Here is a 25,989-nt window from a genome sequence, read left to right as displayed (position 1 = left end):
CTAGCAAAGTAAACATACAGAAGATTCAATAAAAGTTTGTTGACTACTAGAATTGACACCTTGCCCTGTTGTAATGAATAAGCAAATTGAAACAGGTGTTTTAAATCCCTTCTGAAACAAGATAGAGCTTAGTAACATTTGGAGAAAAAAAGTCATGTCCAACTCTTTGTGACACCATGGACTGTAGCCCGCCAGGCTCCACTGTCCATGGGAGTCTCCAGGCAAAAATACTGGAGTGGGTTGCAATTCCCTTCTCCAGGGGACCTTCCTGACCCAGGGATCAAACCCAGGTCTCCTGCATTGCAGCAGATTCATCATCTGAGCCATCAGGGAAGCCTATCAATCAAAAAGACACATTATTCTCAAATGAATTCTTCCAGAATCTTAGATAATCAAAACAATTTGATGCTGTATCTCATATATCATTATGTTTAAGGTTTGTGACCCTCCAATATACTGCATTAAATTATAAGGGCCAAGATGCTATTTAAAGTCTGACTTAAAGTTAAAAGCTAGTTCTTGGTTTTCATTCAATGGGAACTAAAAGAAAATCAGAATCAATATCAAGTGACTTCCTGGCCCCTTTTTTTCATCCCCAGCTTTCTAAGATCACTTAGTTTTCATATACTACTTTTTCTACTTCCAAACCACAAGAAAATATTTCTGCATCATCATCAGATTAAAATTTACTCAAGAATACAATACAAACCTGTCCTAAAAATCACACAACATTGTCTTTATGCTATAGATTCACAGAATGGGACCTGCCAAATATGAGATCCATTAACAGTGTAAAGGTCTTATATTCTCATGCCATTGGGAAAGTTAACACCAGCAGAAATAATGTTAATTGTGTACATTTTTCTAAGGGTATCTAAGAAAGATACTTCTACTTCTCTTGATTGCTAAATAAAATGAAAAGGTTTAATTAATTTTACTTTATTCTCTCAGCTTAAATACTAATTTCTAAAAGGGGGGAAGAAAGTTACTCTGCCAAGTGGGGCTAGTACTTCTAAATTCTTAGTTTAATCCAAGATGAGAGTTTTCATAGTTTAACAAAGGATCATACAGTATGTAGCATTTGACAGGAGAAAGTATTTTAATGAAAGCAGAGATTGGTCTCTACTTTGTGAAGTTACTCTTCCATATATTGTGTATCAAAAATGTCAACGAAGGGAAGGAAAACTGCCTTAAACTCCAATGATTTTTTTAAATCAAGGTTTGGAGAGCCTTCTGACTCAATCTTTTTTAAAAAATATATAGTTTCATTTATTATTTAGTTTTTATTGTACTGGGTCTTCGCTACTGTGCAGGCTTTTCTCTAGTTGCCCTGCACAGGCTTCTCATTGCAGGAGGGGTGGGGGGTGGGGCTTTTGTTGTTGTTGCAGAGCACTGGCTCTAGGACACACAGGCTACAGCAGTTGTGGCTCCAGGGTCCAGAGCACAGGCTCAATAGTTGTTGCCCACGAGTTCAGTTGCTCCACAGCATATGGAATCCTCCCAGATCAGAGATCGAATCCATGTGTCCTGCATCAGCAGGATTCTTTATCACTGAGCCTCCAGAGAAGCCCCTGACTTGATATTGTTGGTGTTGACTTTCCCAATGGTATGAAAATGTAGAATAGATCTCATGTTCAGCAGATCATCTTCTATGTTCCAGGTATACTTTCAGAGAACATAAAACCATGGTGGTTGAAGCACTGTGGGCTCACTTGTGGCTCCTCCTATGGTTATTTTCTCAAGAGGAGAGTCTCCTAAACAGCAAAACTTGACAGCCCTGACAATTTGATGCATATATAGTATTTAGTGGAGAAGGCGATGGCACCCCACTCCAGTGCTCTTGGATGGATGGAAAATCCCATGGATGGAGGAGCCTGGTTGGCTGCAGTCCATGGGGTCGCTAAAAGTCAGACACAACTGAGCGACTTCACTCTCACTTTTCACTTTCCTGCATTGGAGAAGGAAATGGCAACCCACTCCAGTGTTCTTGCCTGGAGAATCCCAGGGACAGAGAAGCCTGGTAGGCTGCCGTCTATGGGGTCGCACAGAGTCGGACACGACTGAAGTGACTTAGCAGCAGCAGCAGCAGCATAGTATTTAGACATTTTCCATTTTATTTATTAAAAAATAATTAACTATTTTAAGAGAAAGTATTAGACTGTGGGACTTAAGGCAAATCATACGATTCTGTGAGTCAGATTTCTTTAAATAGAGAAAGTGCTCCCAGCTTGATCATCTTCCTTTTTTTAGGCACAAGCCAAGTCTAAGGCAACATTTATAATTATGGTGACCATATAATCTAGCATTGAAACCATGATATTTTTGAGAGCAAAAGAGCACCAGTAGTAATTATGGCAGGAAAACAGGCATAAAGGAGGATGGTCTAGAATGCATCGAAACATATGGTTACCTTATCTATAAAGCTTTGTTGTTAGAAGAGGATGAGAAACACCAAGACATATCCAGCTGCTTTGCTAAGGTTTGCTCTAAAATGAGGCAGAGTGATGAATCCAGCACATTTTGTGGGGAATTCAGTCCTCTTTAGTGTTAGTAACTAACATCAGTGTGTAGCTCAACACCTTCTGTCCAGGAGCCCAACCCTAACCCTAACCCTAGTTCAGTTCAGTTCAGTCACTGAGTCATGTCTGAGTCTTTGCAACCCCATGGACTGCAGCACACTAGGCCTCCCTGTCCATCACCAACTCCCAGAATTTACTCAAACTCACGTCCATTGACTCGATGATGTCATCCAGCCATCTCATCCTCTGTCGTCCCCTTCTCCTCCCGCCTTCAATCTTTCCCAGCATCAGGGTCTTTTCAAATGAGTCAGTTCTTCCCATCAGGTAGCCAAAGTATTGGAGTTTCAGCTTCAGCATCAGTCCCTCCAATGAACATTCAGGACTGATTTCCTTTAGGATGGACTGGTTGGATCTCCTTGCAGTCCAAGGGACTCTCAAGAGTCTTCTCCAGCATCACAGTTCAGAAGCATCAATTCTTCGGCGCTCAGCTTTCTTTGTAGTCCAACTCTCACATCCATATGTGACTACCAGAAAAACCATAGCTTTGACTAGACGGACCTTTGTTGGTAAAGTAATGTCTCTGCTTTTTATTTATTTATTTATTTTTCTGCTTTTTAATATGCTGTCTAGGTTGGTCATAACTTTCCTTCCAAGGAGCGTCTTTTAATTTCATGGCCTACCTACCCCTAACCCAGATACTATCTACTCATCTTGGAACTTTAAGCATTCCCAACAAGAGGGCCATTGTTTCTATTTCTTCTTCCTAATTTATAAACATTCTAAAATGGGGCTGCTGTGTTGCCCAACACCAGGGTCACAACACAAAGCACAAAATGTCAATAAATGATGCCTCATGGAGTTGTGCATTGTGGTGGCCTTTCCCTTCTTCCTGGCAATCAAACAGATCTGGAAAGAAGGAGAGAGCTCACAAGAAACTGATTGGCTGATTGCTGGCCGCTCTGGCTGTGCATTTTTAGCAGATACTGGGTTGACCAAAAAGTTCATTCTGATTTCTGAAAGAACTTTTTGACCAACCCAACAATAAAGAGCCTGTCTGGACACTTTCTGATGGGTGAGGCGATGGTGACAGTTTCTCTTCTCTCCCCCGACTCTTGTTTTGTGTGCAGTGACTCCAGTCAGCTACAACAGCTTCACAACCAAGTTTTACTGGAACAACACCATTTGCAAAACCCATCTCCTTCATCTCCTAAGGAATTTCCTTTCAACATGAGTGTTTTGAACTCCACTACTGTTCCGGCAGTGACGGTGTCCAGCAAGCATGCGAAGGCCCCTCCATCACAGACATTCAGCTTGGCCCGGCCAAAGCACTTCTTCCCCTCTACAAGTACCACTGTGGCCTCCGTGTCCCCTTCCAGCTCTCCAGTGTTCACCCTGAGCAGCACTCCTCAAGCCATGCAGAGGACAGTGAGCAAAGAAAGCCTCTTAGTTACTCACCCCTTGGCTCAAACCAAATCTCTAGGAGGGGCCTCCATCCAAAATGAGCCGCTCCCCACTCCAGCTCCAACAGAGCCAGCACAACTGCCACTCACGTTTTCCATCTCCAGCGGAAACCAGTTTCAGCCCCGCTGTGTGTCCCCAGCTCCTGTCTCTCCCACTGGCCGGATTCAGAACCCAGTGGCTTTCCTCAGCTCCGTTCTGCCTTCTCTCCCTGCCATCCCACCCACCAATGCCATGGGGCTGCCTAAAAGCGCACCATCCATGTAAGTATCTCTGAAATTTGAGTCTTTATTAAATTGGTTACAACACTGCTTCTGTTTTATGTTTTGGGTTTTTGGCCAAAAGGCATGTGGGACCTTAGCTCTCTGACCAGGGATTGAACCCCCACCTCCTGAATTGGAAGGTTATGTCTTAACAAGTGGACCACCAGGGAGGTCCCTCATTGAGGTTTCTTGATGTAAAAGATGTCATTTAAGAAGGGGTCTGCATAAGAATAGCTTAGTCTAGGATAGGCCTGTCACTTATCACTATCATTTATCCTTTATAATCCTATCTCATAGACAAAATGGATATTGAACACCTTAGGACAAAAGTACGTGATTATTTTAAATATGGGCTTCCCTGGTGGCTCAGATGGTAAAGAATCCACGTGAATGCAGGAGACCCAAGTTGGGAAGATCCCCTGGAAGAGGGCATGGCAACCCACTCCAGTATTCCTGCCTGGAGAATCCCATGGACAGAAGAGCCTGGGGGGCTACAGTCTATGGGGTCACAAAGAATCAGACATGAATGAAGTGACTTAGCATGCAGGCATTTTAAATATATTTTTATAATTTAAATACTGAAAACACCTCTATACGCAGATTCTTTGCTCAGCGCTCAACTTTTGCACACAAGATGCCCTACATAAGTGCTTGATGACTCCTGGTGTATGGTTGTCATTCCAACCACTCTGATTCCTAGGCCTTTGTACCCTGACCAGGGCTTTTCATGAGTGACTTAGGGGTGAATTAATTTTACAGGCCATCCCAGGGACTAATGAAGAAAAATACAAAGTCTTCCCACCCAGTGAGTGATGATTACATCCGTGAAACTAAGAATGCGGTGATTCTAGACTTGGGAAAAAAGATGAATTTCAGTGATGTCAGATCAAACCAGCAGGTAAGACTGTTGGGTTCAGATGATTTATTGGAATTTCATTGTAAGGAATGTAAGTTTGCTTAATTCAGTCCTTAGGTCACCTGACCTCAGTGAAACTGACACTGCAGCTTTGGAAGGCAGAGTCCAGACTGACCATGGTTTGTGCAGGAAATTTGTCCACATGGACCCACAGTTCTTCATTAGCCCAATAGCTAATTCAGTTTACTTGTTTACATGTGTTTACCTAGAATAGAGTCGGTTGAGAGGGACTAGATAGTCTGCTTTCCATTCCAGCAATCCTCTGCTCAGTATTGGCAAACACCATCACATCTTTGAGACATTTCAATATCTGAGCCTTGAGGTGATCTGGACTTGAAGGAACTCTGGAGTTCCAAGCTGTCTCTTATCTGATTCCTTCAACCCTAATGTGCCTGGGGATTGCTCACCAGTTCCTCTCAATCTTTACATTAGGTTAAAGTTTGTGTGAAACAGCCATTAGCCAATATCCTGTGGTTCAACCTGTACAACCCCCTGCTTTCTAGTTTACCCTGAAGGAGAAAAAGGAAAGTCATATGCAAGCATTATATGAAAGAAACACTATTTTATTTGAACTAGTTTTTCTTTTTCGTCTGTGCCACATAGCATGCAGGATCTTAGTTCCCTGATCAAGGATCAAACCCATGCCCCCTATAGTGGAAGCATGGAGTTTAAACCACTAGATCACCAGGGAAGTCCTGAGCCATTTATCTTTGCTTTCTGTACGGTGGTTATTTTTTAAATGCAGATATATATTTTAATAATTTAACTCTTGGTTTATTTCCTCAGGTAGGAACTGATTAAAATTGATTTTCAAATAGAACATAAAATTTTAGTGAAAACTGTATGTCAAATATTGTGCAGTCTGTGATATAAGTGACCCTGGAAACAAGATCTGACACTCCCCTGACCATATGCTGCTTTCCTTCATGTTTTTAAATCTTACTTCCAGTGGAGCCACTGATACACAGTATTTTACTAGTGTATTATATGTTGGGAAATTCTTACTGAGTGCATTCTTTTGAATATAGTGTCTACAGTACTCAAAACTGGAACTTCCCTGGTGGTCCAATGGTTAAGACTTTGCCTTCCAATGCAGGGGGTGTGAGTTCAATCCCTGGTAGGGGAGATTCACATGCCTCAGGGCCAAGAAACCAAAACATGAAACAGGCAATATTGCAACAAATTCAATAAAGACTTTAAAAATGGTTCACATCAAGTAATACCTTTTTTAAAATGCTCAAAATAATGCTTTAAAATGTTTTTTAAAATTGACTTTAAATTATTGACTTGAAGCAATTGGAAATATTTAAGCTTGCCATAATCAAGTACACTTTTCATATATCATTTCATCAGATTCATACATATCTGGGAGGCAAATACCAAGGCAACTATGCTTCTTTTCCATCTTCTAGATAGAGACACTGAGGCACAGTTGTCAACCTGTCAGGTCAGTGGTAGAACAGGAACCAGAGGCCTGGTTTCCAAGACATTCACACATTTTCCCTGAACCTCTGCAGTCTTCTGCAGTTTACGACAATTACCTCCAAACCCCATAAACGTTGCTCTGTCTAGCACAGATTTGTTTTCCTATAATACTGTCATCACAGTTGTGGTTGTTAATCCTTCTAAGTATCACTGAAATCAGAGCTGTGTTCAGACTGTCTTTTACAACTCAGACAGGGAGCGATTAGAACCCTGTAAAAACGATACCAAGTCAGCACAGGGTCTGTCTGGTTTTACCTTTATGGTTACTCTGTAGGGAGATTCATGCTAATCCATTGCCCAACTAAAGGGAAAGTAGGGTTTTTCTCTAATATGAACTGTGAGTACATGTAAACATGAATTTCCATGAGTAGAGTGCTATAAATCCAGTAGAACTCTATTAAGCCTCCATCATGAATTAAATTCAAGGCTAACAGCAGGAACTTGGAGTCTCAAAAAGTATCTCAAGCCTTCCCATCTGAAAACTGTGACACATGTCAGTGTTCTTCTGACGATTATTATTCTTAGAGTTACTACAGTATGTTAATTACAGAATTGATCTTACACAGCATTCTGTGCCAATGAAATGAAATGAAAGCCAAGCTACATAATGCAATTCAGGAAACTAAGGAGCTATCTGAGATGGAATGCTTGCATTAGGTTGGTAGATGTTGATCTGAGGAAGTTTTGAGGCCATATTACAATACTGTTTTGTTCACTGCTGTCTTGGGAAACAATAGGGGAAAAGTCATGAAGAACTGTTTAAATGTGCTGTGGCCCACTGATGAAGTTAAGAAGAAAATCTGTTTAGAAAAAGTGGAAAAGAATCATAAAGAAACATGAGTATTGACAGCTGTCTATACCTGCATTCTAGGTACATGGGAATATAGATGATCTATTTTTTTACTCCCACATTAGCTTTAGACATTTAATGTCTTATTTCAACTTTCATCCTTGACCTCATTTCTCTGGAAACCTCCCCATCTCTTTATTCTGATCCTCCCTCCCATTTTTCAAATGAAAACTTTTAAAAGTGTGGCTCCCAGATACTCTCCTGTATGACAAGGAGGAAAAAATACCTAATTCTTGCTCTGCCTTTTTTTCCTCTAATCTCCTTCTTCTCTAAGCGCCTTAGTCATTTCTTCTATTTAAATCTTACCTCTTTCATCTCTTACCATGAATTCTTCATGAAAATTCTCCCTTGAGTGCAAATAAATAATCTTGCCATCTATTTCTTTTCTAATAAAAGTACCATGTGTCACTGGCCTTACATTTTTCACCGTGGGCATGGTAGGACCCTGAGTGATGGAACAATGAAGTGTCCCATGTCATCTGCTGTGGGTTCACCCAGGATGTACTAGTCACAAGCTCCCTGAGAGCTGGAGTCGGGGGAGGAGGGTCTTGCTCATTGCTGCACCCCTGCTGTGTCTGGCCCAGAGGAGGTGCCCAGGGAATATCTGTTGAATTAAGTCACAACTCTGGGATTTATATTAGTTTCAGATAGGATAATGAAACTTTTGACCAAGGAGAAAATTTTGGATTTGTTGCATCTCTATAGAAAATATCTCACTTGACTACAGGGATTCTGATTATACCTAATTATAGATACTATCACCATGATAATAATCTATTTTAATCAACTGACTGCTGCTGCTGCTCTAAGTCGCTTCAGTCGTATCCGACTCTGTGTGACCCCATAGACAGCAGCCCACTAGGCTCCCCCATCCCTGGGATTCTCCAGGCAAGAACACTGGAGTGGGTTGCCATTTCCTTCTCCAATGCATGAAAGTGAAAAGTGAAAGTGAAGTCACTCAGTCATGTCTGACTCTTAGCAACACCATGGACTGCAGCCTACCAGGCTCCTCCATCCATGGGATTTTCCAGGCAAGGGTACTGGAGTGGGGTGCCATTGCCTTCTCCAAATCAACTGACTAAAGAGATGAAAACTTTAAAAAATAGCAAAATTAAGCAAAGCTCTGGCATTAACTGAAGCTTTAAAGGTAAATCTGTGAATCATTTAGTGATTATTTATTCTTAAAGACAAAATTTGGATTTGAAGTATTTTTAAATACTTTAAAAGGAGGTCTGCCTCCTCCACAGGAGAGTCTGTTTTATAGAATGCTGTACCACCAGTGCCTATTATAGTATTCTAAGAATCTGGCAGTAAGGATAGGGCGGGGGGCTATGAAGCCTGGTTATTTCTACTGAAGGTGGCATGTAGTATTAGATACATGGTAAAAGAAGACATCCTCTGTGTATGTTAAAGTTTATCTAGGAATCTTTGATCTGCTGCCCATACTGTGGGCTGTCCCAGGAACAAAGGAGAATGCCTTCTCTAACGCACACAACTTCCTTTAGCACACACTGTACCCAGAGTTGGTTGGGAGCCCTTTGAGCAGGCTCTTCCAGCTGGTTTGATCCTACTTGGTTATTTGCCCCGAAGCCCAGACTCAGAACCCAGCTCAGGGCACTGAGTGTCAGATCATGCCCCATGTTTTGGAAATCCGGAACCTTGGCAATGACATATCTGATTAGAGTATGTCATGACACTGTGGTTCTCAGCAGAAGGAAAGTACTCTCCACCACTCTGACAATTTGAAGGAAATTTCTGCAGATGTGTCCCAGAAACCAAATGCCTCAAGTTGTCAAACTATCAGCCTAAAGAGGATTATCTTTAAAGAAAAAAAAAAAAAAGAACCTATATTTTCAAGTGGCATATTCTTCTGAAGTAATATTTTGGCTTTTCATTTTCTTTCATAGAGCAACTGAAATTCTGTGCAATTCATTTCCACTTAAGGTCTTTAACATAAGCCTGGAAAGGATGGGCCATATGTCATTGACTTGCTGGCCACACAGACCAGATTTACACAGAAAAATATTCTCTCCTTTGAGCACAGACATCACCTACAAGCAGCCTTCACAGAAACTCCTGCTTCTTCTCACAGAGGGGACAGGGCAAGGGAAAATGGAGACCACAGCACAAATCCAGTCCTGGAAATTCAAAGTGCACAGCCACCCACAGTGCGTCAGTAGCACAACCTTTGTGCAGAACACTGCAGAAAGCACATTCAAACTTAACTTAAACATATTGCTTATTTGCAAATGTCCTTAGAAAACCTGAATCTCATCGGTCACAATTTGGAATGACAACCTTGATTTATGTATAAGAGGAGTAGTTATTCCTGGGATAACCACCTCTCAGGAGCAAAGCACCCCTCCTCTCCTCAAAAAAAAAAAACACCCTACACCAATTCCTGCTTTGGACATGGTATGCATCTTTGTAAACATCCCAGTTGTAAAGATATGCTGCTGTAGAAACAGGCCACATACTCCTGCCACACAGTTGCATAGTTTTCTTTTCCCTAAGAATCAACTCCCCACATATTTTATGAAATCTTTCATAGAAATGCCTTGACCTACAGTATTCTTATTTGGTTGTGCATCTGTGACTCATACATCATATAACTGGCACCTTAAACAATTGTATCTTAAATGCAATTTTATTTTTTCTCCCTTTCTCCTTTTAAATTTATTCAGTGGGGCTAATCCTTCTCCTGCTCCTGGCCACCTCAAATATGAGGTAATGGCAAAACTATTTTGACCACTTTTAGTTCACATAAGGTTCTATGTTTTCTTTGTTGCAAAATACAATCTTGATCCAGAAACATGCAATGTCCAATTCCTGTAGTAACTAACACCCTAATCCTTATTCAAGAATAAGACCCCACACACAAACACCCCACACCCAGGGACCCCCCTACAAATGGGGACATCTAAAACTAGGAAGGAAGTATGGCCAACTTCTCTCTTTTTTGCTCCCTCCATCCCCCATTTCACTAACTGCTGTTCCTGACTTCTTCCTTTCCCAGCCACAGGGGGACAAAAGCTGAGCCCATGCTGGCTTTCTCTCATAGCGGTCCACATGTGCATGACAGGAATCATCACAGTCCTCTGACCTGACACCATGCAGGAGTGCGGGCCACTGAAAGCAGCCATCACTTGCCCATCAACAATAACCCACCTTGTTTCTCACCCTAGATTCCTTAGGCAGGAGTCAGATACCACCCACTGGAGGAACAGTAAGTGCTACAGATGGGTCTATTTAATCTCCCTCAATAGCCTGGAGGTGAAACGCAGGTACTCTGGGACTGGAGGTATGAGACAAACATTATTAGCTCTCTCCAAAGTCATCTCACTGGATCTTCTCCTTCCTGACTGTTTTGTATTTCTGATGAAGAATCTCAATTATCTAACCTGTCCTTGAACACCTGCTTTGAAATTTCTGTTACCTCAGGAGAAACTTACAGTTAAGATCTGGTTACAACTGTATCCTCAGTACAAAGTAACAAATAGTATATTTAGATAACTCACTGAGTGATCTGTTTTCATTACCTCCCAATTTGTAGCACTGGTAAAATAGTAAATATATAACCAATAAGTGTACTTTTATAGCAAAACAAAATGTGCATATTTTCATTATGTTGTTTCCATGGTTCCTTTGGTTAAATCAATTCAAACATTAAAAATTCCATAAAATCAGGTCCCAACTGGGTAAAATCAAGTTCCTAAAGATTGGAATGCATGGAGACAATGCAGTTTTTATATTCTCAGGCAAGTACTAAAAGCCTTATCTATCACCTATTTGTCCCTGAAGTATACACATAATCAACACTTACCACCATGCACAATAATACTTGTTTGGAAAAATTAGTTCATACTTTCAATATAGAAAGCCAGGAACTGACCAGCCCTCACTCATTATGCAGTAGGAGAAGCTGCAGAGAAGGTTCTTTAGCTTGGATCAAGGACTCCACTAAAATAGTGGCTACAGGTGGTATGGAATGGATTGGGCATCTGGGGACTTAAACAAAACAAGATGAGCTGCCATAGAACCTGAGACCTCTTGCCACCCTCACAAAAAGCCTGGGTTATCCTGAACTCCAGGATCTCATGTGAGGTTTGCAAACTATGAGAATCATTCATCTGACTATTATTTTTAAAATAATAAAACAACTTAGTACCAACCTCACATAGTAAGGGAATAAAATAACTCACTGGTTTTATTCCTAAGCATCCAAAAAACAAACATATCTGTTAAAAGGAAAAATAATACCTATTTGGGAGCATGAATGCAATTCAACAAAGATGAAAAATGAACTCCTTGTGGGATTTTTAAATTGTGAAGAATAGGAAATATTTCAAATTTGTAAGATTAGTTAAGGTATTTATGGAAAATATGTTCATTGTATAGTATTAGGGAGAATAATTTGAAATTGCTGATATTCTACCACTTTTAATCCTCAAAAAATGGCAATTTCATATGGTTCAAACTAATAGGTAGATAGCTGGAAGTTTTAAGTATTAACTATAAAAAAAACTCCCCAAATGTAGAAAATAGTCATAATACTTTTAAACTAAATTAGGTTTCAAATTAGAAGTGAACAATCTTTTACTTTAATTGGTTTGAGTTATCTGATGAAAAATGAATACACTTAACTGGAGAGTCATAATTTTTTCCTACTCTGAAAGAGCTGCTGTAGATTTATTTTGTTTACCCAGTCTAAGATGAGGCTGAGAAGAAAGATTTAAAATTGGTTCTGAGAAATTAAAACCAAGAAATATTTGGTTTCTGTGTTTCCTAAGTGCCAATTCTACACAAATTCAGGCAGTGATATATATAAAACAATAACTAGAAGACATGAGTGATGTGATTTGATAGCTTGAGATTACATCTCATGAGTCCTGAACTCAATTATTCTGCCTATGAATAGGGCAGATGCAAATCAGCCTGGTGCTCCCAAATTCACTTCAGGGGCATGCTAGTATCATCTGCAGGGAACCTACCTGAATCATAAAATTATGGTTAACTAGAGTCACAAGTGTAACCAAAGGTCTCACCCTCACCCCAGGCACCTGGCTCTGGATTCCTCAGAGATACAGTGGTACAGAGATACAGAGATACAGATACAGGAACAAATGACAGCCTCCAGGTCACTCATGTATTCTTCCATCCTTTGGGTACTCAAGGAGCCCCTGCCATGAGACACGCACTCACTGTTATATGTACTGTTGACATTGTGGGAAGCAAGACAAACAAGAATTCTGCTCTTTTGACACTAACATGCTTAGAGAGAGTCAATCATTTAACCAATAAACAAACAAGCAAGAATAATACTGGAGGGACTTCCCTGGCGGTCCAGTGACTAAGACGCTGTGATCCCAATCGGGGGGCCCAGGTTCTGATCCCTGGTCAGGGAACTAGAACCCACGTGCCACAACTAAGACCTGGTACAGCCAAATCAATAAATAAAAATAAATCTTTCAAAAGTTTTTTAAAAAGAATAATACTGGATGGCAAGAAATGCTCTGTAGAGAATTACAATAGGGAGTTACTTTAGATGAAATGCCTGGGAAGGCTGTTTTACGGAGGTGACATTTAAGCTTGATAGAACAGGGCAGGAGAGGGAATGACAAGAATCCAGGATAAGTTCTAGATTTAAGTTAACTTGGTGCACTCAAAGCATGGTCTGAAACCTATGCCAATTTGCAAGCTGTCATCTCTCCACCTTGAGATAACTATGGAAATTGAAAGTAACCAATAAGAAATTTCTATAGCATTTGACAGAGAAATTTTATGTCTATCAAACATAATCTTGCATGCTTTTAATATTTCACTTTTCTAGTAATTCATTTTTATTTTACAAGAAGAACAGGTTGAAAAATACCCATTTTTAAAATTTGGTTTTCACCATAGCTAATGTGAGAAACACCAGTTTAACTACTTAACCAAGTGGATGAATACTGGTGCCGGTTCCTAAAATGGAAACGAGCAGGGTAGGAGTATATTCTCTGGGGAACAGAAACCAAGTGTGTATCGTTTGCACCCGGCTACGTTTCAAGTGTCCATGAGGTACCCAAGCCATGACACAGAATAAATTGATGGGTTTATGACTTTCACGCTATAGAGTAGATGATTGGGTATATGAGTTCTGGAGAGAAACCAGACTGAGAGACATGGATGTGGAGTCATCAGCACACAGGAGGCAGGTAAAGCTGTGGGACTGGATGAGACAATCCAGGACAGAGAAGGAAGAGCTAGCAGAGGAAACTGATAAGGAACAGCTAGAGAAAGGGAAGGAAAACCAATACAGTGTCATGGAAATCAACAACAACAAAAAAATGTTTTACAAAGGAGAAAGTAAGGACTTCTTTGGTAGTCCAGAGGTTAGGGGGCCGGGTTCGATCCCTGGTCAAGGAACTAGCTCCCACATACCACAACGAAGATTAAAGATCCTGCCTGCTGCAACTAAGACCTGGCACAGCCAAATAAATAATTTTTTTTTTTTTAATGGAGAAAGTAGTCATCTGTGTTAATGCTGCTCAGAAGTCAGGTAAGGCAAGAACAGATAAGTGACAACTGGATTTGGCAAATAAGAAGACCCTGACAGCAGCAATGTCAGGAGAACTGTGAGAACACAAACTTAACTGGAGTGTGTTAGTGAAAGAAAAGGTGACAAGGGAATGAGGCTATAAGAGAGAAAATTATCTCAAATAGTTTTGTTGTGAGGGCTGCAGAGATACTGTGAAGGCAAGCATGGGGTCAAAGGAGAGTTATGAAGACAGGTTTTCTGATGGCAAAACCCAGTAGAGACAGGAAGTTGGTGATGCAGGCAAGTACTAGAATGCAGTTCAGAATAATTTTGCCAAAACACCATACAGATAGTTCTGTATATCAAGATGGACACTTTTAGTAGCTATGGAAATTACATTCCATCTTCATTCCATTCCCTACAAGATTCTACTGGGACTCCATGATGAAGGTGAGGAATCAGGACATTTTGGGATTGCAGTAGAGACCCAAATCTCCTTCAGTGCTCCATCGTGAGGAAGTGGAAATGGAACGTGCCTAGTTTATGGAGGTTCCATGATATGAACCTAACATTTGAATCTTAAAAAGTTTCATCCTCAAATTATACTGATGAACACGTTCTTCCTCACCCACAGAAACTGACATTAAAACATGTTTGCCATTTTGACAGGAGTACAAAATCTCAAGCTTTGAGCAGAGGCTGATGAATGAAATAGAGTTTCGCTTGGAACGCACCCCTGTTGATGAATCAGACGATGAAATCCAACATGATGAGATCCCCACGGGCAAGTGTATAGCTCCCATCTTTGACAAAAGACTCAAGCACTTCCGGGTCACCGAAGGCTCTCCAGTGACATTCACCTGCAAAATTGTTGGGATACCTGTCCCAAAGGTAGGGGAAGATGAACAGCCAGTCAACCAACAGTACAAATCTGTAGACTCAGTGCCCTCAAGAAAGCCTTATCCGACTCTAGTGAAATATCCATACAGAGAATACAAACCAATACCAGAAAATTAACAAAGGCCAGATAATCTGACTAAAAAGATACAGTCAGGAATAGAATCATTAAGTAGGCAGAAAACAAATCAGATTACTTATGGGCATGTTAAAATTTTTGCAAAAGTTGAAAATAAATTTTCTTAGTCACAATCCTCTCTTTGGGGTTATTGATCCTCTCAACCATCAAATTCACCAATCTGATACTTTTTTTTTCTATTTATTATCTACTGAATATCCACAGCCAACCTGTTAAACAAAGCGAGCTATATTTGTATCATTACTATTAGGTTGGTAAATGCAGAAAATGTCATATCGTTATCACTGGCTGGTGAAAAATTTTATGAGTCACCAGATTTTCTGGCAGTCAGCTGAGAGAGGATTTACACCCGGAATGTCTACAGCAGGGAATCTCTTCACTCTGCTTTCACAAACATTAACATGGCATTAGCGTGTATGGTTTGGTAACCAGGAAATGCAGAGAAGGTCAACTGCTACCGTACTTTAACTCACCTGTCTTTCAGAGATTCCCCTTGATACATGCAGAACTTAACATGAAAACCATGTAGACTTAAATTTTAGTCAGATGAGGAATTCAGCAAGTGAATCCTGGCCTCATTCCACTTGGTATAACACACCATACTATCCTTTCAAGTAAGGTCAGCTATTCTAGGCCCTGAGATCTGGGACTTCTAGCAGGAAAAGTTTCGAGCTATTCCAGTTTTCATTATTTTGCCTCTGAAGACCTGCCTGGCCCTTAGGGTGGCTTTTTAATTATAAAGTACAATAAAAATAATCAAAAGCTTTCTCTCCATCCTAAATTATTTGTAGTTTTTTACTTAAATATTCTATACGTACAAGTGGAGGAGCATATTATACTGTCATTGTAATACATCTGATAATTTTTCTCTGTTTTGTAAAGGATGGGTTACTAGTTGTAGAGATGGCAATCCATTCAGGCCTTATCCTACTCCTTATATCAGGATCCTCTAAAGATGTACAGAAGTGTGCATAGTCTCCTTGTCTATTGTTCATTTCAGGTTTACTGGTTCAAAGACGGGAAGCAGATTTCAAAGAGAAATGAGCACTTCAAAATGAAGCGTGAAGGAGACGGGACATGCTCTCTGCATATTAACTCCACTTCCAGTGACGACGACGGCAACTATACCATCATGGCAGCCAACCCCCAGGTGGAGACTCAGGGTTCCACGCTGTGCTGCATTCTGAGGAAGGAGCAGTTGATATCATTGTGAATAAACCTTGAGAAGTGCAAGTTACTAAGGACTGCTGAGGAAAATGAATGAGGAGCGCTGAGACTGTGTGTAACTGGAGCACAGGATCACAATTTACACGACTAGTCAGCCATTGATGGGTCATTCCACTCTTCAGCCTTTGAAGAGGACATTAGTACCATCTATTCACTAACTATATGCCTCAGCCTCTAGAGTACATCTTGTGTTTATCAACTCATTGACTCTCTTGAAGAGTCAATAAATCAATCTATCAAAGAATGATTTGCTATTTTTAGTTCTTTAGAGAATAAGCAAATTACTTGTGAATAGCCCTCACTCATAAAATTTTTTCTTCTTTTTTTGGTAAAAGTTGGAAAGTCATAATATTTCACTTTCCTTTTCTGAAGAGATCAGGACTTAAAATCCCCCTTAGCAGAATATGTATACATATAGCTGATTCACATTGTTGTATAGCAGAAACTAATACAACATTGTAAAGTGATTATACTCCAATAAATAAATAAATAAGTATAAAACTGAAAAAAAATATGGCAGAATAAATATTTCCAACTACTATGAGACTAGGAGGTACAGAACTATGATTTCTATTCTCACCAACTCCTATTAAAATGTTAGTTTTGAAGATAATCTCTATTGAGGAAAGCATAAAAACACTTGGCCATGATCTCTGCATGTGCCTGCAAATAATATTAAGTGCATAAGAACTCAATTTTTTTACATTTGTGTCTGTTCATTTTCAGCTTAAAAATGAAAGGCATCACAATATGCTTAAAAATCCTTTCCCCTGAAATGTTAACAGCAATTTAAAGAGTTATATTGTTTTTATCCCCCCTCCAAAAAACTCGTAATAGCCAAAAGCTAATAAAATTTTGGTCCAGAGAAACGTATGTATATTGAAAAAGTAGGGAGTTCTTTTTATTTTAATCTCCTTCATTTTCTGTTTCTCAGGGGAGAATCAGTTGTTCTGGCCACTTGATGGTACAAGGTTTGCCCATCCGAAGTCGACTAACAGCTGCTGGTCAGTCTCACAGGTAAAGACAGTGAGAACCTCACTTCTCCAGCCCCTCCCAAGCATGTACCTGCTGCAATGAGCACTGAAGTATGGGGCCTATAAACTGAAATATTGGCATCACTTGGGAGCTTGTTGCAAGTGCATAATTCCAAGCCCCACCCAGACCTACTGATCAGAATGTACATTTTACTAAGATCCCCAGGTGATTCACAAGTGTATTAAATTGGAGAAGTATTGGTTCACAGCACATTTTTAATGTTCAAAATTTGTAACCATCCCTAGCACCTGTGCATATAATATATAAATCAGACTGAACTAAGTTACCTTTTCCTTAAAAAACAGAAACTGTTAATGAGTATATATATACTAATAAAAGATTTTTGTTGTTGTCATTATCTCCAACATAACAATTGTCTCCAACATAGCAACTAACTTTCCTCCTCTCTGACTTTATTAATGTTAAGAAGAGACAGCCTGGCTTTCTCTTGAGTCGTATGGTGCCACAAAGTCTTAGCAAAGCATTTCATAGGTGCTGACATGGATGAATTAAATTAGACTTACCAAAGAAACAAAAATAGTGACCTACGTTTCAGATGCAGTATTTCACTACCGTTACAACTATACCTTCTTCTTCAGTTTTTTTTTCCCTTCTTCAAGAACAGCTGTTACTGTTGGTCAGTCTTAATCAATTTAGGTTCATGATCATCTTTAATGGTCTGGCAGAATTTATAAGCCGGGTTACATTTTATTACTCAGAGACACAGGGACCGCAGCTGCCTTGCTCTGAGTAATAAAACAGGACTTCTCTTTTGGCTCTCATTGAGGTTCAGATTGAATACTGATTTATTTGTTTATTTTGAAACTTTTGAACAACTGGCCAAACCCAAGGCAAGGGGAGCTGAGTCACTTAACCCAGAAACCCAGAATGACTTCACAGAGAAAAAAGCTAAAGCCTGCTTATTTAATTACAGATCTCACAAGATAATCCTACAGTGGTGAGATACTTAATACTTTCTTTTTTCACACCAGCTCCGCGCTATTACTTATTATTTCTTTATGGTTCAGCAACCCTTACCCCCACCCCCCAAAGAAATCTTTCTCCAAGCCCTATAGCCATGCCTAAATACCTATACGTTATATGTTTATGAATTGGTTTCTACTGTTTAATGCCTGAACGTGCTTGCTGTTTTAGAGGAAGGTCCCGAGTGCAAGAAAGAGACAAAGAGCCCCTACAGGAACGCTTTTTCCGACCACATTTCCTGCAGGCTCCTGGGGATATGGTGGCTCACGAGGGGCGCCTCTGTCGCCTGGACTGTAAGGTAGCCTCCAGCACCATCTTTGGCACCAGACCTGTTCATATTTTGTATTTATTTGTTTGTATGCACCTATTTTTGTTTGTATTTGTTTTATAGTTGGTTTGGGGGGCTTTTTTTTTTTTGGTGAAAGGGGACTGAGGAACAAAGAGAGAAAGAGACCACTTTTTTCCACTCATAAGGTTCTTTTGGAGCATTTAATATCAGATGAAAGTATCGTATCAAGTTAACTCTATGTTTGTAAAAGACAACCAAAGAGGTGATGTAGTTCAGACATCTTCCGTATGGTACCTGAAAAGTCTTTATTACCATAAAGACATAAGGATGATTTTTACATCCTTGAAATGAACTGCTATGAGGTACAGCCTTTGAAAAAATTCTAGTCACTGGCTCCAAAGCAGTTTATGAAAACAGAAGCTGGTTTCTAATACTAGCTAACATCCATCACCTTTAACTAGTCTATAATATATTCTAACTTTTCCACTTGAAAATAGGTTCAGTTGAACAGCATGGATAGTACTCAGTATGAACAGAAACTTAAGTTCTCCTTCTGCCCTGACGCTGCAGAATGCTATGGAGATTAAGATGCAAATTAGTAAAGGTTTAAGGTTAAATATTTATAGAATCCACTCCTCTAGGTGGATCTTGCCCTCAAATTAGTTACCTAAATAATATTTGGGATGGACTGTTAATTTCTTCCACCCTAAATCCTAAAAGAAACCCATCCTGGGTCCACTCCCTAAAGATTCTGATTTAATATAGTAAATGGGCATCAGGATTTTCAAATATTCCCATGTGATGATGACACACAGCCAGCTTTGAGAACACTGGTTTAATGTCTGCCCCTTTCTTGGCCACCTCTTGGTCGTTAGGTATGTAAGCAATATATTATCTCTGAAACTGACACTACAGGCCTATTTTATCTATTTAGCTTTTTAATTCTTATTCATTTTAATCTAGTATATAATCATTACCCAAACTGGGGTCCAAATACTATACAGTTTAAATTCACACGCCCATCCATCCAGATCCCTCTTGTCCTGATGCCCTTATGGAGAGGTTTCTCACCACTAACATTCCCTCACTATCTATGTGGTGCCAGATCAGGATGAAGAAGTCAGCCACCAAATAAATCTGCCTATCATCAGTCTGTCATTTGCCTCAGCTGTCCTTTTGTTTATTAGGTGAGTGGCTTACCGCCCCCGGAGCTGACGTGGCTGCTCAATGGCCAGCCTGTCCTCCCCGACACCTCCCACAAGATGCTGGTCAGGGAGACCGGAGTCCACTCTCTGCTCATTGACCCGCTCACTCAACGCGACGCGGGGACCTACACCTGCATTGCTACCAACAAAACTGGGCAGAATTCCTTTAGCTTGGAGCTCACTGTAGTAGGTAAGGCTTGCTGCTGGAACCCCTAAACATGACTCCCTCCAAAGCTACTGCCCAAATATGCAGAGCCTCTGACGTAATTCCTTTGTCCTTTGCCACACCGAGCCTCATCTCAGTTTCCCCTTCTGTGTAGTAAGGGCCATGTTCCATACATTGCTCTTGAAAACATATCAGTAAGCCAAAAACAAAATGCGGTACCTTGTGTATATCATGCTTGCAATAAATGATAGTCATTGTAATAATTAATCAATCAATTAATTACTAATTATTTGACTATCACTCCAGGAGTTGGTGATGGACAGGGAGGCCTGGCGTGCTGCAATTCATGGGGTCGCAAAGAGTAGGACACGACTGAGTGACTGAACTGAACTGAACTGAAATTCAGGTCACTTGCCCTACAGTTCATCACTCCAGGGTCTCCCCCTACCCCAAGCTTCTATGCCTTTGTATTAATGGTCCCTTTACATGGAATGCCCTTCTTTGCCTAGCAACCTCCTACTCATTCTCTAAGACTTATTTCATATGCTACCACAAAGGCACAGCGGACCCACCAGGCACATCCTCCTCTATGTCCACAGCACTCAGGAAAGGAGACACTCTTATAGCACTCATGGCTTCTGTGTAACTATTTTCTCTTTGCCTCCCTGAAGAGACTATGAGCCTCTGAGGCCACAGAAGCTTGTTCTTCTGTGCATTTCTGATGTCTGACTCAGTGCCTGGAACATGGAAGGCATTCAATCAATAACTAAACAAATGAATCCTTACCTTACAAGATGATGTCAGCAAACACTAATGCCTACAGTCATCATCCCCTGGGAGGTGTCAGCCCCTTGGGGTGTTAGTCCAGCTAGAATTAGCTTTCAGAATGAATGAATTCTTCCATTGAACTTTCTCCTGCTACCTCCCTTGCATGGCCCCTGAAATAAATCAGGACGGCATCAGAATGTTAACCTTCTCTCTAGGCTAGTAGCTGTTTCCTCTGTATTATCTTCTTTTTTTCCACTCTCAATCCCCTCTCCCAACAGAGTAGGAAAAGCTCATTCTGCAAGGATACACTGGTTGCAGCTTTTACTTTTTTCCCACTGTTTTGCTAAAGTATGGCCTCTGGAACCCTGAGATAGGAGGTGTTTTTGTCTTAACTGATTCTGCTGGGGAAAATAAAAATGCCTCCTTATGAAACATAATTTTTTTTAAATAATATACTTCTTTCAATTTTTATGGAGCAATAAAATTTCTCAAGGTAAAATATTGAGGGAAAATCAATATACCTTCTACAAAATAACCTCCTCTAAAAAAGAAAACAAAATATATTTAGTACATAAAATATATCATTTCTCAGCATTTACTACTGAGCAATAAAAGAAACTCCCTTAATTCCACACCTACCATTTGCATCCCACATGTGTTACCCAAATCCTTGAGCGTTCTCTCTCAAAAGATAGGCAGAAAAAATAAAATTAAAAAAAATTTTTTTAAGATAGGCAGAGGCAATTTTCTCATTTCTTTTTAAAATCATTTTTGGAGCTTTTATCAAGGCAGTGATCTTCACTAAGAAGCTTGAAAAGTGTTCTAAAGAAGAGAAAAGGTGGGTGGGTGCTCCCTCAGGTTCCAGAACTGTCCTGAATTTGAGGCATGGAGCCCAAGGCACTTACTATTCAAACTAGCATGGCTCTTCTCTCATTCAGCCAAAGAAGTAAAGAAGGCACCTGTAATCCTGGAGAAACTGCAGAACAGTGGTGTTCCAGAAGGCCACCCCGTGAGACTGGAGTGCCGGGTGATAGGCATGCCTCCGCCTGTGTTCTACTGGAAGAAAGACAACGAGACCATCCCTTTCACCAGAGAGAGGATCAGGTACAGCCTCCACACTTGGTCAAGTTCAGCAAAGCTCATCAGGCCGCCCAAATAAGTCTTCAGCCTTTTGAATCTGGCTCCTTCCACTTGCATAATGCATTTGCTTTATCCATGTAACTGTGCTTATCAAGAATTTATTCCTTTTTATTGCTGAGGGTTCGTCCATTGTACAATGTCCCACCATTTTAAAACTTTATTATTATTATTATTATTGCACTGCATGGCATGCAGGATCTTAGTTCTCTGACCAGGAATTAAACCCACACCCCCTGCAGTCAACATGCAGAGTTTTAATCACTGGACCACCAGGAAAGTCTCTAAAACCTTAATTTTTAAGCTTGAAAAGGTTTGAGGGATTTATAAAGATCTTGCATGTTTTGGTCATTTGTCTTTTTGTCATGTGTCATGTCATGAGTCATATTAGTACCCAGACAAAAACTTTTGACTGTAAAAAGTGAAAATAAAATAAGGCAAAAAAAAAAAAGGCAAAACAAAACATTATGGCAATACTCCTTTTCCATCTGTCACTACATGCCTATTTTTTAAGTAAATTTAAGGATCCAGTTTCTCTAAATGGATGCCTTGTTTAATTTCCCCTGAGGTGAAGTGACGTGAAAGTCGTTCAGTCGTGTCTGACACTTTGCGGCCCCATGGACTGTAACCTGCCAGGTTCCTCTGTCCATGGAATTCTCCAGGCCAGAATACTGGAGTGGGTAGCCTTTCCCTTCTCCAGGGATCTTGCCAACCCAGGGATCAAACCCAGGTCTCCCACATTGCAGGCAGATTCTTTACCATCTGAACCACTAGGTTCCCCAATTTCCCCTAACCATCCTTAATTCTTTGCCATTTTGTTTTTATGCCACAAGGTCAGCTTGTGCACAGAAACTGCCACTGAGAAATTATTATTACTGAGAATTATTTCTTCACAGTAAACTAAATTTGTCCTAAAGGATATTGGCTTTTACAGAATCTTGGCATCTAAAAAGTCTAAGTATAAAAAGGTCAGAATTTTCCTCTGGTAATACATAAGCAAGAACAGAGAATATACTTGAGTTAACCCTTCAGTGTAAATTATCAAAACATGTTACACCCAGCCTGAAATTCTGGTATAATTATGCAGGATGGCACTACGCAGTCAAGGTTGAGAACTACAGATATAGAGAAAACAGAAGGAAAGGACATGCAGATTTCCTCCTGAACTGAACTAAGTCAAATGCTGCCATGCCTAGTTGGTTATATTAAGAAACACTCCCTCCACCCTAAGGACTACACAGAAAACTATTAGAACTAATGAATCATATATTTTAAACGTATAACCAACAAGGTCCTACTATATAGCACAAGAAACTCTGCTCAGTGTTATGTGGCAGCTTGGACAGGAGGCAAGTTTGGAGGGGCTGAGTCCCTTTGTTGTTCACCTGAAATTATCACAGTGTTGTCTGTTAACTGGCTCTGGTGATGATTTAGTCACTAAGTCGTGTCTGACTCTTGCAACCCCACAGACTGTAGCCTGCCAGGCTCCTCTGTCCATGGGATTTTCCAGGCAAGAATACTGGAGTGGGTTGCCATTTTCTTCTCCAGGGGATCTTCCCAACTCAGGTATCAAGCCTGAGCCAACTGAGCCACCAGGGAAGCCCCAATACAAAATATAAACCTTAAAAAAAAAATCCTCCCCCTGCAAAAGAACTGATGAATGAATTCAGCAAAGCAGCAAGATACAAAGCTAACACAGAGAAATATGTTGCATTTCTTTACACTAACAAAGAAATATCAGAAAGTTTTTTAAAATCCCTTTTAAAATCACATCAAAATAAAATACTGAGGAATAAACCTGACCAAGGAAGTCAAGGACTCATATGCTCAGAACATTGATAAAGGAAGATGCTTCAAAGAAATGGAAAGATATCCCATGCTTTTGGATATCCTTGAGTGGTTCTGGCACAAAAACAGACAGACATGGATCAATGGAACAGAATAGAGAACCCAGAAACCCACACACCTAGAGTAAATTAATCTTTGATCAAGGAGGCAACAATATACAGTGCAGAAAAGACAGTCTCTTCAGCAAGTGTTGGGAAAGCTGGACAGCTGCAGGTAAACCAATGAAGTTAGAACACTCCCTCACACCATACACAAAAATCAATTTAAAATGAATTAAAGACTTAAATATAAAACATGACACCATAAAATTCCCTTAAGAGAACATAGGCTAAGCATTCTCTGACATAAATCATAGCAATGTTTTCTTAGGTCAGTCTCCCAAGGCAACAAAATAAAAGCAAATATAAACAAATAGGACCTAATCAAACTTATAAGCTTTTGCACAACAAAGAAAGCTATCACAAAACAAAAAGACAATCCACAGAACGAGAGAAAATATTTGCAAACAACATAACCAATAAAGGCCTAATTTCCAAAATATGCAAGCAGCTCATACAGCTCAATATCAAAACAAACAAACAACTGAACCAAAACCCAGGCAGAAGACCTACATGAACATTTCTCCAAAAAACATATCCAAATAGCCATCAGCCACATGAAAAGATGTTCAACATTGCTAAGTATGAAAGAAATGCAGATCAAAACTACAATGAGGTACCTATACCTATCATCTCTCACCAGTCAGAAAGGCCATCATCAAAAAGTCTACAAATAATAGGGACTTTTCTGGTGGTCTAGTGGTTAAGACTTTGTGTTTCCACTGCACGGGGCACACGTTTGATTCCAGGTCAGGGAAGTTCTGCATGCCACAAGGTACCCAGCCAAAAAGAGTCTACAAATTATAAATGCTAGAGAGGATGTGGAGAAAAGGGAACCCTCCTACACTGTTGGTGGCGATGTAAATTGGTGCAACCACCATGGAGGAACCACTAGGGAGAACAGCAGGGAGGTGCCTTTAAACATCAAAAGCAGAGTTACCATATGATCCAGCAATCCCACTCCTGGGCATTTATCCAGAAAAGATGAAAACTCATTTGAAACACTGCAGCACTACCTACAAAAGCCAAGACGTGGCAGCAACCTAAGTGTCCATATATAGATATAGATACATACATACATCTACATACAGTGGGATATTACTCAGACATAAAAAGAATGAAATAATGCCATCTGTAGTAACATGGATGGGCCTAGAGATTACCATACTAGATGAAGTAAGTCAAACAAAGAAATGTTATATGATATTATTTACATGTGGAATCTAAAAAAAATTATATGTGAACTTATTTACAAAATAGAAAAAGATCCACAGACATAGGAAAAACTTATCGTTACTGAAGGGAAAGGGTAAGGGGAGGGATAAACTAGGATCTTAGGATTAACTACTATATATAAAAATGAGTTTCTGGGAACCCTGAACTCTCTCCAGATACAATGCAATATACTCTTTCTTTTCTCCAGCATGCACCAGGACACAACTGGGTATGTCTGCCTCCTCATTCAGCCAGCCAAGAAATCAGATGCTGGATGGTACACACTGTCAGCCAAGAACGAAGCGGGCATCGTGTCCTGCACTGCCAGGCTGGATATATACGGTAGGTATAAGGCATCGGTTGACCTATGTGATAGGCAGCTTAAAAATCTTTTTTTTTTTTCTTTTAGGATCAGTGTAATATGTTTTCATAAATGAATTAATTGGTTTTTATTTTAGTGCTTAAGATATTGATTTTTTAAGTCATTTTATTCTACTCACCTCAGGGCTTTTGTACACTTTTCCATTTCACTATAAGGTTAACCTTCTTCCAGACGAAGTTTTTTTCCGTACTTCTAATACAGCTACTTCAGAGCATACATGGGCTTGTACTTATGATCACCCAGCATCTTCATGCCATCCCCTTGCTGCCATGGGTCACCCACAGGAAGCCCTCCCCATGCCTGTAATTCCCCAGTCATAACTCCACATGGCAGAATTTTCCAGACCCTATTCATTTGTTAATTCTTCCACAAATATTTATTAACTCTCATCTCACAACCAGATTAATAACAGAGAGCTGTCCTGAAAGTGATAATCGCTCAACAGGTCCAAGTCTTTGCAAGCCCGTGGACTATACAGCCCATGGAATTCTCCAGGCCAGAATACTGGAGTGGGTAGCCTTTCCCTTCTCCAGGGTATCTTCCCAATCCAGGGATGGAACCCAGGTCTCCCACATTGCAGGTGGATTCCTT

The 25,989-nt window shown here is 40.2% G+C and overlaps 2 protein-coding genes across 17 annotated transcripts in view; one reads left to right on the top strand and one right to left on the bottom strand.

Moving 5' to 3' along the window:
• Positions 1–25,989, top strand: part of MYPN (myopalladin) — a 114,747-nt gene that overhangs the window by 77,912 nt on the left and 10,846 nt on the right. For 9 of the 10 annotated variants that reach the window (XM_086382720.1, XM_086382714.1, XM_086382719.1 and 6 more), the window contains 9 exons: positions 3,647–4,240; positions 5,000–5,138; positions 14,678–14,899; positions 16,045–16,194; positions 17,206–17,288; positions 18,462–18,588; positions 19,767–19,974; positions 21,657–21,822; positions 25,225–25,358. In XM_086382720.1, the coding sequence (XP_086238846.1) occupies positions 3,647–4,240; positions 5,000–5,138; positions 14,678–14,899; positions 16,045–16,194; positions 17,206–17,288; positions 18,462–18,588; positions 19,767–19,974; positions 21,657–21,822; positions 25,225–25,358 (1,823 nt within the window). Of the gene's footprint in view, positions 1–3,646; positions 4,241–4,999; positions 5,139–14,677; positions 14,900–16,044; positions 16,195–17,205; positions 17,289–18,461; positions 18,589–19,766; positions 19,975–21,656; positions 22,201–25,224; positions 25,359–25,989 lie in introns of those variants that run through there. The other variant, XM_086382716.1, reaches the window with a different exon arrangement.
• The window catches only part of LOC147343021 (uncharacterized), a 46,889-nt gene that overhangs the window by 14,173 nt on the left and 6,727 nt on the right, over positions 1–25,989 (bottom strand). The window contains exon 2 of one of the 7 annotated variants that reach the window (XR_015157109.1): positions 14,743–14,888. The exons of the other annotated variants lie outside the window; for them this stretch is intronic. The gene's annotated coding sequence lies outside the window, so the exon portion shown is untranslated. The remainder of the gene's footprint in view (positions 1–14,742; positions 14,889–25,989) is intronic. 7 annotated transcript variants of the gene reach the window in all.

Source organism: Bos grunniens, chromosome 28, assembly GCF_055505025.1.
Source record: "Bos grunniens cultivar Pamir isolate PY7600 chromosome 28, Bosgru_T2T1.0, whole genome shotgun sequence".
NCBI classification, from domain to species: Eukaryota; Metazoa; Chordata; class Mammalia; order Artiodactyla; family Bovidae; genus Bos; species Bos grunniens.
This window is presented reverse-complemented; position numbering and strand designations above follow the sequence as displayed.